Source organism: Hyperolius riggenbachi, chromosome 2 (assembly GCF_040937935.1).
Source record: "Hyperolius riggenbachi isolate aHypRig1 chromosome 2, aHypRig1.pri, whole genome shotgun sequence".
Classification (NCBI taxonomy): Eukaryota; Metazoa; Chordata; class Amphibia; order Anura; family Hyperoliidae; genus Hyperolius; species Hyperolius riggenbachi.
This window is the reverse complement of record NC_090647.1, coordinates 430372375-430386320: the sequence shown is the minus strand read 5'-3', so window position 1 is coordinate 430386320 and position 13946 is coordinate 430372375. Positions and strand designations below refer to the sequence as shown.

The window sequence follows — 13946 nt, the reverse complement described above, 5'->3', positions numbered from 1 at the left end:
GCATTGCAATACTCTGACAGCTCTAAGCATAGCTCGGGGTGGCAGAGGCAGGATGGGATTTGTAGTCTTGTCACAGCTGGAGTGCCAAGGTTAGCCAGGACTGCTCTATAGAACCAGAGGCTCCCCTCTTCTTAGGTAAGTATATGACTTAATTTAATGTAGCCAATTGGCAGCACTTGTAAAGCCACATGTCCGCTTTTGACACAAGAGGAGGTTCCCTGGCAGCAAGAACCCACTTCATGTGGCCACACTTAGATGTGCCTCCATGGAATGGATGCCTCAGCATAGCTTGTGCAGAGTTCTGGCAAGAGCCTGGCTGGTGCATGGGAGCAGCTGACCGGCAATTAATCAACTGCAAAAAAAGAGGCTTAATACAGACAACAATGACCATTTACAACAGCAAAGGTTGCTGTATAAACCTGCTTGTACAGTTTGGCTTGTACTGTATAAATGTGCTTGTACATGTACAAAAAGAGATAGAAATATGTAAGGAGTGTGGATAGGGCTGTGCACAGAGCAGGTACAAGGTCACTATAACAGTGACCTTTAACCACTTAAGAACCACAGTGCCAAACCCCCCTAAAGACCAGGCTGTTTTTTCTGAAATTGGCCACTGCAGCTTTAAAGAGGAACTCCAGTGAAAATAATGTAGTAAAAAAAAAGTGCTTCATTTTTTACCATAATTATGTATAAATTTTTAGTCAGTGTTTGCTCATTGTAAAATCTTTCCTCTCCCCGATTTACATTGTGACATTTATTACATGGTGACATTTTTACTGTGGGCAGGTTATATAGCTGCTCCTAGCTGTTTTGGCTGTTAGAGACAGCTGTAAACAGCTAATTCCTGTGTGTGAACATTGTTACATTGTGGCAGTTTGCCCAGAGTACCACGGTACTCAGAGCTTCTTGTGGGAGGGGTTTCAGCACAAAATCAGTCATACAGCGCCCCCTGATGGTCTGTTTGTGAAAATCATATTTCTCATGTAAAAGGGGGTATCAGCTACTGATTGGGAGAAAGTTCAATTCTTGGTTGAAGTTTCTCTTTAAGGCCAAGCTGCAGGGCGGCACAACACAGCAGACGAGTGATCCCCCCCCCCCATTTCCCCCCACCAACAGAGCTCTCTGTTGGTGAAGTCTGATCGCCCCCCCCCCCCCCCCAGTGTTTATTTTTTTGATCAATATTTATGCTTTTTTTTTTAACAAATTTTTATTTAAACCCTCCCACCCACCAGCCAGCCAATCCTGGTGATTGGCTGTCATAGGCTTCTGCCTTTGAGAGCCGATCGCTCTCTTGTCCCCCAGGGGGATAGCCGTGTCACACGGCTGTCCCCAGTACAGCGCTGCTGCCGATCGCAGCGCTGTACATGTAAATAGACGACGATTACGCCGTCTAACAGTCTTCTGTTAGACGGCGTAAGACTGAAGAGGGGGCGGAGCTCCGCCCCCACGCAGGAGATGCGCGCGCATCTTGCACGCGATCTCCTGCAAACTGCAGCCCCAGGACTTGACGCCAATTGGCGTTACGCGGTTCTGGGGCTGCTGCGGCGGCCACGCCCATGGGCGTGGAGCAGTCTTAAGGTAGTTAACATACTGTTACGACTTCTGTAGACAAGATATTTGGTGACCACGTTTAGCAGCATATACAAAAGTCTGGACACAAAGATAAGTGAAACTGTGCTTTTTATAAACTGTGCTATATACATACATACATACAAGTGACAGTAATCTCTCCCACAAACACACAGCAAACTAGCAACTGTATACAAAATACAGTATACAATATCACAATATTCATATAATCAACGTACAGGATCAGGTAACAGGACAGGAGCAATGTCGAAGAGCAAGCTAAAGTCATACACGGGCAGATCAGGATTAACAAGTACAGAGCAGACAGAATCAGGTAACAGGATCAAAGTCAAAGAACAAACTAAGGTCATACACGGGCAGATCAGGATAAAAAATTACCGGGCAGGGTATCAGAAGGTGTACTAGGCAACAGAAGCCAAGCTAACTCGAGATCTGGCAATCCTGCAAGGGGTGTGGTTGTCTTAAATAGAAAATGGTAAACTGCTATGAGAACACCTGTAAATCAGAGACATGCCCAGAAGGTGATACTCCATCTTGTGGTGAAACTGGAAACTGCAGGTAACATAGCAGGGATAGCAGAGCCACCTGCTGGTGACTTGTGATAACACCAGCCGATGAAGCAGGGTGCAACAGTGTTCCTGACACATACAGTGGTTAGTGGTTTGCAAAAGTATTTGGCCCCCTTGAAGTTTTCCACATTTTGTCATATTACTGCCACAAACATGAATGAATTTTATTGGAATTCCACGTGAAAGACCAATACAAAGTGGTGTACACGTGAGAAGTGGAACGGAAATCATACGTGAATCCAAACATTTTTTTACAAATAAATAACTGCAAAGTGGAGTGTGTATAATTATTCAGCCCCCTTTGATCTGAGTGTTACCCATAGACATTGCCTGATGAGTGCTAATGACTAAATAGAGTGCACCTGTGTGTAATCTAATGTCAGTACAAATACAGCTGCTCTGTGATGGCCTCAGAGGTTGTCTAAGAGAATATTGGGAGCAACAACACCATGAAGTCCAAAGAACACACCAGACAGGCCAGGAATAAAGTTATTGAGAAATTTAAAACAAACTTTGGCTACAAAAAGATTTCCAAAGCCTTGAACATCCCACGAAGCACTGTTCAAGCAATCAATCAGAAAAGGAAGGAGTATGGCACAACTGTAAACCTACCAAGACAAGGCTGTCCACCTAAACTCACAGGCCGAACAAGGAGAGTACTGATCAGAAATGCAGCCAAGAGGCCCATGGTGACTCTGGACGAGCTGCAGAGATCTACAGCTCAGGTGGGGGAATCTGTCCATAGGACAACTATTAGTCGTGCACTGCACAAAGTTGGCCTTTATGGAAGAGTGGCAAGAAGAAAGCCATTGTTAACAGAAAAGCATAAGAAGTCCCGTTTGCAGTTTGCCACAAGCCACGTGGGGGACACAGCAAACATGTGGAAGAAGGTGTTCTGGTCAGATGAAACCAAAATGGAACTTCTTGGCCAAAATGCTATGTGTGGTGGAAAACTAACACTGCACTTCACTCTTAACACACCATCCCCACTGTCAAATATGGTGGTGGCAGCATCATGTTCTGGGGGTGCTTCTCTTTAGCAGTGAAGGGGGAAGCTGGTCAGAGTTGATGGGAAGATGGATGGAGCCAAATACAGGGCAATCTTGGAAGAAAACCTCTTGGAGTCTACAAAAGACTTGAGACTGTGGTGGAGGTTCACCTTCCAGCAGGACAACGACTCTAAACATAAAGCCAGGGCAACAATGGAATGGTTTAAAACAAAAAATATCCATGTATTAGAATGGCCCAGTCAAAGTTCAGATCTAAATCCAATCAAGAATCTGTGGCAAGATCTGAAAACTGCTGTTCACAAACGCTGTCCATCTAATCTGACTGAGCTGGAGAGCTTTTGCAAAGAAGAATAGGCAAGGATTTCAGTCTCTAGATGTGCAAAGCTGGTAGAGACATACCCTAAAAGACTGGCAGCTGTAATTGCAGCAAAAGGTGGTTCTACAAAATATTGACTCATGATGCTGAATAATTACGAACACCCCACTTTGCAGTTATTTATTTTTTTAAATGTTTGGAATCATGTATGATTTTCGTTCCACTTCTCACGTGTACACCATTTTGTATTGGTCTTTCACGTGGAATTCCAATAAAATTGATTCAGGTTTGTGGCAGTAATATGACAAAATGTGGAAAGCTTAAAGGGGGCCAAATACTTTTGCAAACCACTGTAAATACACTTCTAATCCTGTGAATGAAAGAGTACTGCACCTAAGGGGTATTGCTCTCAGCTGGTTTCAGTCCAGGGTGCCTGGGTACCCACTACTTTAATCCAGTACCACATGCTTATGGAGTCCCACAAGGTTTTGTTCTATCACCATTACACTTTGCAGTCTACATGCTCCCAGTGGGCAAAATAGTCCAGAGCTATGGCCTAGGATACCTTCCATTTCCATCATCAGTGTGAGAGGCTCCTTCTCTGGACAGCTTTAAAGAGGAGCTGTTAGGTATAAGGTCTCAGAGAAAATAAACACATATATCAGTAGCTAAAGATTGGCTGTACTTACATTACATATGCATTTCACTGTCCATGTTTGTACTTCACATAATTTTTATATAGTATTTGCAGAGAATGATGCTCCTGACAGCTCATGGCAGGTTCCATGTTTGTCTGTCTCCTATGAAGCCAAATGTGTCGTCATGTCCTGCCTGCTTCCTGATGATTCCACTCTCACAAACGCTGGTAATGAATAACACTACTGTGCAGTGAATATGAATTAGCCATGTGGCTAGGAACAATAGCGGACTCCTGCAGTGTACTCTGCCCGAGATTTATTAGTGCTGTGAGCTAGACTGTTACATGCTGTTGAAACTTGAGCCTCACTAGCAGCCAGGGGAGGGCCCCAGAATGCTTTGCAGTATCTGTTATTCGGCTTGCGTCCTCCTTAGGAGCCTGGGAATACGGAGCCTTGCTGTCAGCAAACATCTAAAGTAAGAGAGATTTTTAACTGTAGTATTGCCTTTTTGGCTTCCTTCTAAACTGTTTAACACAGAAGAATAGAGGTTTAAATTAGCTTTTGCAGCCTGACAGTTACTCTTTAATAAAAGGATAAAAGTCCATCTCTTTTCCCGAGCCTTTGAGACTGCAGAACGCAGGGTCACAGTGCTTTGAGCACCCAGGGAGAAAAGTGCTATAATAATACTATTATTATTAAAAAACAATCTCTTCACTCCTCCAATAACCTTGTAATGACTTACTCAACTTTTACTTTTTCCCACACATGATCCAAAACGTCAGTAATGTTAACCCACATAACCACTTTAATTTCCTCTCTCTTCCCATTGGGTTTATTCCAACCTTTTACACATGCAAACAAGCCCTCAAAGCCAACCTATTCATGCTAACTTACCCATCTTCCTCTGTTTCTTAACATTAAGCATTTACCCACAGGGGGAGATTTATCAACGCATTACTAACAGTTTTTTCTTCATAATCTGTTCTAACCAGCAGGGAGAACAGTTATGCATGATAATCAGAACCTTCTTAAATCCTAGGTAATAGTGGCAATTTAGGATGAATTTCTAGAGCTGCACTACAGTTAAGAAAAATGCAAATCCATCCCTAAACTGGCGCAAATTAAGAAGTGCTTGATAGCAGTTCTACAGATGTAGAACTGCAGGCTAGACATGATTGCAGAGTGCAGGCTAGACATGATTTGTGTGGTGCTCCTCCCCGTGATGAATTCCTCCTCAGAGCCTGCTGCTATTAATACAGCAGGTGTGTTGGTTACCTCAGCAACAGCAATTCCCCTCACACACTGCACTGTCCGAGAGACCTTCCTAGCTCCTCCTATTTTACAACAGTTTTAGAAGGAATCTGCACTATCTAATGATTTCTTAAAGAGAAACTCCAAGCTGGAATTGAACATTATCCCAATCATTAGCTGATACCCCCTTTTACATGAGAAATATAATGATTTTCACAAACAGACCATCAGGGGGCGCTGTATGACTGATTTTGTGCTGAAACCCCTCCCACAAGAAGCTCTGAGTACCAAGGTACTCTGGGCAAACTGCCACAATGTAACAATGTTCACAGACAGGAATTAGCGGTTTACAGCTGTCTCTAACAGCCAAAACAGCTAGGAGCAGCTACATAACCTGCCCACAGTAACAATGTCACCATGTAATAAATGTCAGAATGTGAATCTGGGAGAGGAAAGATTTTACAATGACACTGACTAAATCATGGTAAAAAATGAAGCACTTTTTTTACTACATTATTTTCACTGGAGTTCCTCTTTAAGATGTCTGAGACAGTTCTGCATGGATTTCTAAAAACCTACCAATATTTTGTCTCAGACACTCTTGATAAATCTGGCCCACAGTTACATGTTCCCTTCCTAATGCATGCCATGATCCCCACATCTTGCTGTAAGCCCCATTGGGCTGGTTCCCTCCTACTCCTCCAGTATGTCAGTTTGTGCTCTTTATGCATGTAGTGCATTGTGTAGTGCTGTGTAATATGTTGGTGCTTAAAAATTAAAGATAAGTATGATCCCATGCTACAAGAATTCAGAGTCAGTGAGGACAACATAAAAAAAAATTTTCTTTATAAAATCAATATTATTTACACAGAAATGCACGGTCCAGGCAACAGCGACTAAACTCCAAGTGCACATAAAACAGACATTTTATGTAGTAAAAAAAAACCAAAGTAAAAAAAAAAAAAGACAGCACTGTGTTGACAAATAATAGAGGTTCAGGAGAGGGATGGGGCAAGAAAATAAAATGGTGGAATAGGCAGTGTTTCTTTTTACTTGTGACTCTCCAGCAGTGCATGTTTTGCAGGTAACCTCACCTATGCACAGGTGGGTTAATTCGTGTCTCTGGCTAGGTGGATTCCATGCAGCTGAGACACTAATTACCCCACCTGTGCATGGTTACCTGCATGCACCACTGGGGAGTCACGATGACAGGTTTGAGAAACAATGGAATAGGGCTTTGTCAGTAAGGCTCTATTTTTGCAGGTTTAAAAGGCTGTAATATGCACAGCCTGTTCAGCACATGGTAGGCGAGCATACCATCTATAGATTCAAGCACTCTGACTACAGGGACCTTAAAGTTAACCCAAAAATGAATCTAAACAAAAAGAAAAAAACAGATACTTACCAAGAGAGAAGCTTTTGGATCTTCCAGTGGCTTCCCGTGTTCTCCTCACTGATACTACGGCTGCCTGGGGCCCTCAGGAAGTCTGCAGCCATGGACCTCTTCTTGCACAAGCGTAGCTGTACTCTGCCCACACAAGTATGGCGGCACCTGTGCAGTAGCACAGAGCTGCTTGTGCAACTCCAGCTTACTGTGCCTGTGCAGTGCATGAAGAGGAGCGAAGTCGTGATAACATTTCCAACAAGCTCAGGGCAAGGGTGGGGGCAAAGAGGAAGTGGGGTGCCTCTGCAGGATCCAGAGACTTCCCACTTCTTAGTTATCTTCATTTTTTATTTTGCCTGAGGTACATTAAAACAAACACGTCTATTGTAATGACTTATCACTGTACTGCTGATCTGTAAAGTCCAATCAGCATATACTGACAAGTTTGTGTTTGCTGGAGTGCCAACAAGAAAAATCAAACCAGGTTGATGGCTGTGCTGTCTGCCTGAGACCCCTCTGAGACTCTGGACAGGCAATGCAGAGCTACAAATCTTTAGGAAAGAAAGATGTAATTTCTGAATTACCTCTGTGCAATTAGCTGCTTGTTTGCAATGTATCTTAAAGTCACTGTACTAGTATCATAATGATATCATTGCATTTGGCACAACTGACAGTATTCCTGTGTGAACAGCAGACTTTGTGGCTCACTGGAGCTGATATCCGGAGAAAGAATCAGGCTGCTTGCCTTACATTTCTTGTGTAATCTGAACGGTTTCTCTTTGCTTATTTTCCATAAATCGGCCCCATTGTAAGCATCTCTTAAACTCAGATTATAATCTAAATAGATTTGCCGTATTGCCAGTACAGCTAATACACTTCCAAGAGCTGTAGAAAATGAATATAAATGGATTTTCAAAACGTAAAAAGATTGAAATGTTTATTTATGGCTTATCAACTTCAGTAAAGCAGTAAGCCGTCAACAATAATTCAAAAATCCCCCACATTCTGAAACCTTAAGGTCCACTAAGCAGCATTACCAGCAGAGATAGTGCGCCGCAGACCCGTCTGCCATGCTGCCAGCTTCATAGAAAATGCATACCTTTGTCATTCAGGGTAGCTTGTCGTATTTGTTTCACCGCCTCGCTGCCATCAGCTTCATTGTCTCCCGCTGTAATGGATGAGCTGGAGGTTTATTTCTTGAATTGCAACAAAATATAATTAATTCTGTTTATGTTTCAAATAAGCGGAATGCTAGTTATATACTGGAGGCATAATACAGTGTTTACAAATGATGAAGTTCTGCTCACACACCACAGTGGGTCACTGATGAATTGTTGTTCTTCCCTCCTGTAGGCAAGAATGATAAATGTGAGGTAACACTGCAGCCTTCTGCATGAGCCATGGCAGTGTAGAAGATATAGTTTAATTCTTTACAAACACTTGGCTTTCAACCAAAAAGGAGAGCTACATTGTGTACCTTAAGGGGGCACTATGGTGGAAAACTACAACATTTAAAACACATATGTACAAGTACATACATCTGTCCCAGACTAAATGCACTACAGGTATAATTTGTTCACTTCCTCCGTAGCGGTCACTCATAGTCAGTATTATGACCTAACAGCTCTGAACCTCCTACCAGCAAGTTGTGGACTAGTCCATCTCCTCAAGGGGAGATTTTCAAGGTTTTCTTTATGCTTTCCAAAAGCACTCCCCTGGCAAGGACAACGATGCTTGCTAGCAACACTATTTTGCCAGTTGGACACTGCTTTTTAAAGGTGCGCTTTGGAAAATAAAGAAGACATTAAGAAATCTTAAGAATTCCACTTAAGGTCCGGTTCACATCTGCTAAATGAGCCAAAAGGATCCGGTGAGCGGATTCGGTCTCCGCTTCACCAGATCCGGATGGCTCAGTCCGTGGCTCGGTTCACATATGAAAACGGATCTGATCAATGATTGATGGGATCCGTTTTAACTTAGCAAATACATACCTAATCTTCCGTAGCAGCTGGTGCTAGAGGCTTCCTTTTCACACAGCGCATCATGCGACTAGTCACATGATGCGTCATGTAGTCACATGACGCGGAAGACGACGGAAGCCTCTACCGCTGGCTGCTACAGAAGATTAGGTATGTATAAACCCTCCCTAGCCCACCTGCTACACCCTCCCCTCACCCTCCTGTTGCTAGATTTGCGTCGGCCCATGCCCCTCACCCTCCCATTAGTGTGCTGCATATTTGTCTGGATCCATTCCGCTAAGCAGAACGGTCCGGAAAATTAAGGCCTGCAGCATTTTTCAGGTCCGGGGATCGGAACGTATGGAACATATCCGTACCAAACGGATGCATGTGAATGGATCTATAGCTTAACATTGGATCCATTCACATCCGTTCCGTTTGTACAGTATACATTCCAGTTACGTTCCGCAAAAAAAAAAAAAAACCAACAATGTAAACCGGGCCTTACACTTTCAGTACTGTACAGTTCTGGCCCCTTAAAGACCAAAGCCACTTTTTTTATTTTTACACTGTGATCACTGTGATTTGCTCACAGGGATCACAGGGCCAGGGAACCAATGAAATTAGCTCCCAACTGGCGTATTGAGCTCAGCTGTCATTCACTCTCAGCTGTGCAAGTGGACTGCAGTGGAACCAGAATGGAGTATCAATGCATACATATGTATTTTACAGCATAGTGTTTCTTTAATTTTATGCTAAAAACTGTTAGCAGCACAATTCCCACAATTTGTGAATGGGAACTTTCAGGACTAAACCAGATACCTATAGCATCTATGACATTTTCAAATAAATATTCATAAAAATGTTTGGGAAAAAAAGCCTGCATTGAGGTTTAGGAATCAATTCCATCTGATTGATTTCCAGTTGGAGAGGGATCAATCGACTTAGCATAACAGACCATAATCAATCCATGTATGTGCCTAGCTTGCGGCAACATAAGACACAGATGACACTTCTAAACATACGGGAGTGTACTTCAGGTTTGTGTAACTTGGTGCTACTTATGCCCCATAGAACATTGCAGGTCCCCTCCTCATATGCAAAATGGTCCTAGCATGTTTCTCAATATATCCTCTAGGAAGCATACCTAGTAAGAGCATGGTCATTCTCTAATGAAGCACAATATAAGTGGGTAGTGCTGAATTAGGGGCAGCTATGTTCATGACAAGTCTGTTTCCATACTGTGCATTTACTCAAGATTGCCGATTGGACCAGTTCTTTGGATCCTTCCTGCACCAGGAACACAACTAGCCTCCATATGTATATCATTTCATAGTATGCAGAGCTAAGATAAAAGACCCGAAGTTACATTTTTTCAATCAGTTTGGAGCCAAAATTCTAATGAAGTACCTCAGCATACATCACTGTGACAGGGGTAACACAGATCAGTCATTAAAATGACACAATTATGGTATGTAGATATTGAATTAAAACAAGTAGGAGTGCACAGTCCACTGTTCCCAACAAATATTTGGAGGCTTTGATTGGGCTAAACCATGTACTTTCCAGTTCCTCCTCCTAACATTTTACCTTACTACGGGTAGTTACCATATTTTCTGTCGTATAAGATGCACTTTTTATCCCCCCAAAATGGGGAGAAAACGTCCCTGCGTCTTATACGGCAGGGAAAGGCAGGGAATCCCCGACTTCCGAATGCCCACAGATATGACCCGGTGCCACGTCAGAGATTCCCTGCCTGTGTGCCCGCTCTGTCCTCGCTATCCCCCATTTGTCCACATTTCCTTCTCGTGTCCCCGCTATCTACACCATGTCCCCTGCTATCTTCCTGTGTCCCTGCTTCTCTCCCCCATGTCCCCGCTACTTGCAAGTGTCCTTGCTCGATGTTTAAATGTATACAGTGTAGCTCTGCTGCAGGCTCCAGCAGCGCCCATGGGGATAGCCGACCTCTTCACTGCCGTAATTTAAATCTTAGCAACAAAACAAAGTACATAGAAATACTGGTATATACCATACCTATTACTACATGCATTCCAAGCTTGGCTAAATGTTTTGCTGTATAGTATCCTATTCCTCTGGCACCGCCAGTTACAAAGGCAACCTTTCCATCTTGTCGTGGAAAATCTACAAGAAAAGTAAATTTTGTGAAAAAGTTTAGCAGTTTCAGAAAGAAAACTAAGCTAACATAATTTTGCAATTTCACATTTTGTAAATCTTCGTGTTCTTCAGAAAGTAGGAGAGGGACTAGTCCAAAACCTGTCAGACTATCAGATTTTTACCACCTACAGTAAGTGACAGCGACATAGGAAAAAGTAATTTACAGCACATATTACTCTGGGAGAAATCTACAATTAATTTGTATACATTTAACAATTTTTCAGAATATTGGTCCTTTAATACACTCGAAACAAACATGGAGCCAGCAGAGTTACGTTTGAGTCAGATTACTTGTTCTGCTTACTCATCCAGTGGGAAAATTATTCACTAAGTAAATGTAAATAGGCAATCACTTAAATCAAGCCATTGTAAATTTGCTAAACAAAAACCAGGCATGTGCGCTCTTACTTGCAACCAGCAATGGCAGTTCAGGAATTCACAAATAGGAGAGGCAAGTACTGCTGCTGGTGTTTGACAGCCACAAAGCTGCAGCAGCAGAAGGGGTTCATCTCCAGGATGCCCAGTGGAAAGGTAATATTAAGACCTGTGCTCCTCCCTCGCAGCCCCAACACAGAGGTTGAGACCAGTCGGATGGAATGATCGGCAAGGTATGGAAATATGCTAGGTTATGTGGAGTTGAGACCCCCTGACCAGCTTGTCGCACTCTAAGTTTAATATGTCTGTAAAAAAAATACAGTACATGGAGTTACTGAGTACCCAAATCGTTTAGCACTTGTAATAAAACTTGCTACGTTTTTTTTTAGATTTATGCACTATTGCAGTGGTGGGAAGCAGTTTTTAAAGATGCAAAATGTAACTTTACTTCATCTAATGTCCGAGGACTCATTGTTTTGCCTTTGTAACACATTCCCAGCGGTACAAACAGCATGATGACCTGACCATGGCTTGTGCGCTGGGAATTTTTTTGGCTGCCAATCCTGTACTTCCCAAGTATCTTGCAGTTGGATTTGATTCCATATAAAGTGACCTTGGCTTGTCTCCTGCTGGCTGCTGCCTAGCCTGATTTGGGTTTATTTATTGGTTCGTGCTGTCTCCATTACCTCGACTCATCATATGCTGTTCTCTACCTGCCCTGACTAAAAATGAGCAAACTGATCCAAGCAAGTCAACCTCGGACAGTGTTGATCTGTTCAATATAAGAAAAAGACAGACAGACAGACAGACAGAAGAGAGAGAGAGAGAGAGAGAGAGAGAGAGAGAATTGTGGGGGGGAGGGAGAGGACTATTTGTTTGTTGTTAACTTTTAAATACTGATCATGGCAAATGCTGATCTTAAAGTGGACCTGAATGCACCCTGTATGTATTCATAGAGTTAAGCCTGTCTGATAACTCCTCATCTGTGTCTAATCAGCTGTAACAAAGATGTTTTTCTTTGAAGGTCATTATGCTGTTGCATATCTTTTAGAGCAGAGAAGCAGTTCTGAGTTCAGGTCCACTTTAAATTCAGATACAGAGCTTTCATCTTCAGTTTTAAAGGAAACCTTTCAAAGAAACATGTTTTAATTGGGGTACCTGTTGCACCTCAGTGAATGAGATTTTTTAGAACAAATGTAGTGGTCTCCACATTTTTCAGCTGAATGCATTTCTTTGGGCCTTTATAAACCACTTCACCACTGAGGGGTTTTACCCCCTGAGCACCAGAGCAATTTTCACCTTTCAGCACTCCTTCCATTCATTCGTCTATAACTTTATCATTACTTATCACAATGAAATGAACTATATCTTGTTTTTTTCGCCACCAATTAGGCTTTCTTTAGGTGGGACATTATGCTAAAAATTATTTTATTCTAAATGTGTTTTAATGTGAAAATAAGAAAAAATGTGGGAAAAATGTATTATGTTTCAGTTTTTGGCCTTTATAGTTTTTAAATAATGCATGCTACTGTAATTAAAACCCATGAAATGTATTTGCCCATTTGTCCCGGTTATAAAACCGTTTAAATTATGTCCCTATCACAATGTTTGGCGCCAATATTTTATTTGGAAATAAAGGTGCATTTTTTTCAGTTTTGCGTCCATCCCGAATTATAAGCCCATAGTTTATAAAGTAAAAGTTCAGTCCCTAAGGTAACCATTTATGTATTTTTTTTTATTTATTTTTTTAATCACAAAAAAAAAATAATTGGGGAGTGTGGGTAGTAATGAGTTAATTTTTTGTGTATAACTAATGTATTTCTATATGAAAAATGCTTTAGGGTGTAGTTTTACTATTTGGCCACAAGATGGCCACAGTAACTTTTTGTTTATGCGACCTGCAAGCGTCCGGAAGGACGCTTTTCAGGAAGTGTTATGAGGCTGGGAAACTTTTTCTTTTTCACAATGATCGCGCTGCTTCTCGTAGAAGCAGCTGATCATTGAGGGGGCTTGGATCAACGTTCATTGATCTCTGGGCGAGCGGGCGGCGTGCACGAGCACGGGGGCGCGCGGATGAGTGAGCGGGAGTGCATACAGCGGCGGGAGCGGCGTCAGGTGAAGATTTTTGTCCCTTGGTGTTAACAGGGTGGAAAAAGGGACGGAGAAATCCGCACCGCTGGGGGTAAAGTGGGTAAACACTAAAATAACTCACTAGCTGGAATGTGATCTTACCTAAGTAACCAGACAGTATTTTTTGAAGAGAATGGCTGTAGAAAACAAACCAAATAAGTCCTTGATGTGAAATTCATATCTCCCTACAACATAATTTACTTAAAGTGTACCTGTGACGAAAGGGTGTAAAAGTTTTATACATACCTGGGGCTTACAGCCCCCTCGCCGCCATCCTCTGCCTCTTGGATGCTCTGGTAGATGCCCAGTTATTTTTGGCCAGTCGGTGCAAGTGCAGACCGCCTGCACACTCACCGGTCACGATCCCGCGGCTGGGAGCATTCTGCGCCTGCGTAGTACTGTGCAGGTGCAGAACGCTCCCGGCGACAAGAGCGCAGCAGGGCCTGGCTTGGGCAGTTAACCCTGACTGGCGAAGCTAACAGGGCATCTACCGGAGCATCCAGGAGGCAGAGGACGGTGGCGAGGGAGCAATCTGCGTGGAGGGGTCCAG

General features: G+C 42.8%; 1 protein-coding gene across 1 annotated transcript in view; it reads right to left on the bottom strand.

Annotated features, from left to right (window-relative positions):
- The window catches only part of ZBED1 (zinc finger BED-type containing 1), a 439106-nt gene that overhangs the window by 336551 nt on the left and 88609 nt on the right, over positions 1 to 13946 (bottom strand). The window contains exons 2-3 of the mRNA XM_068269940.1: positions 10751 to 10858; positions 7858 to 7926 (exon numbers count right to left, since the gene is read on the bottom strand). Of these exons, the coding sequence (XP_068126041.1) occupies positions 7858 to 7926; positions 10751 to 10858 (177 nt within the window). The remainder of the gene's footprint in view (positions 1 to 7857; positions 7927 to 10750; positions 10859 to 13946) is intronic.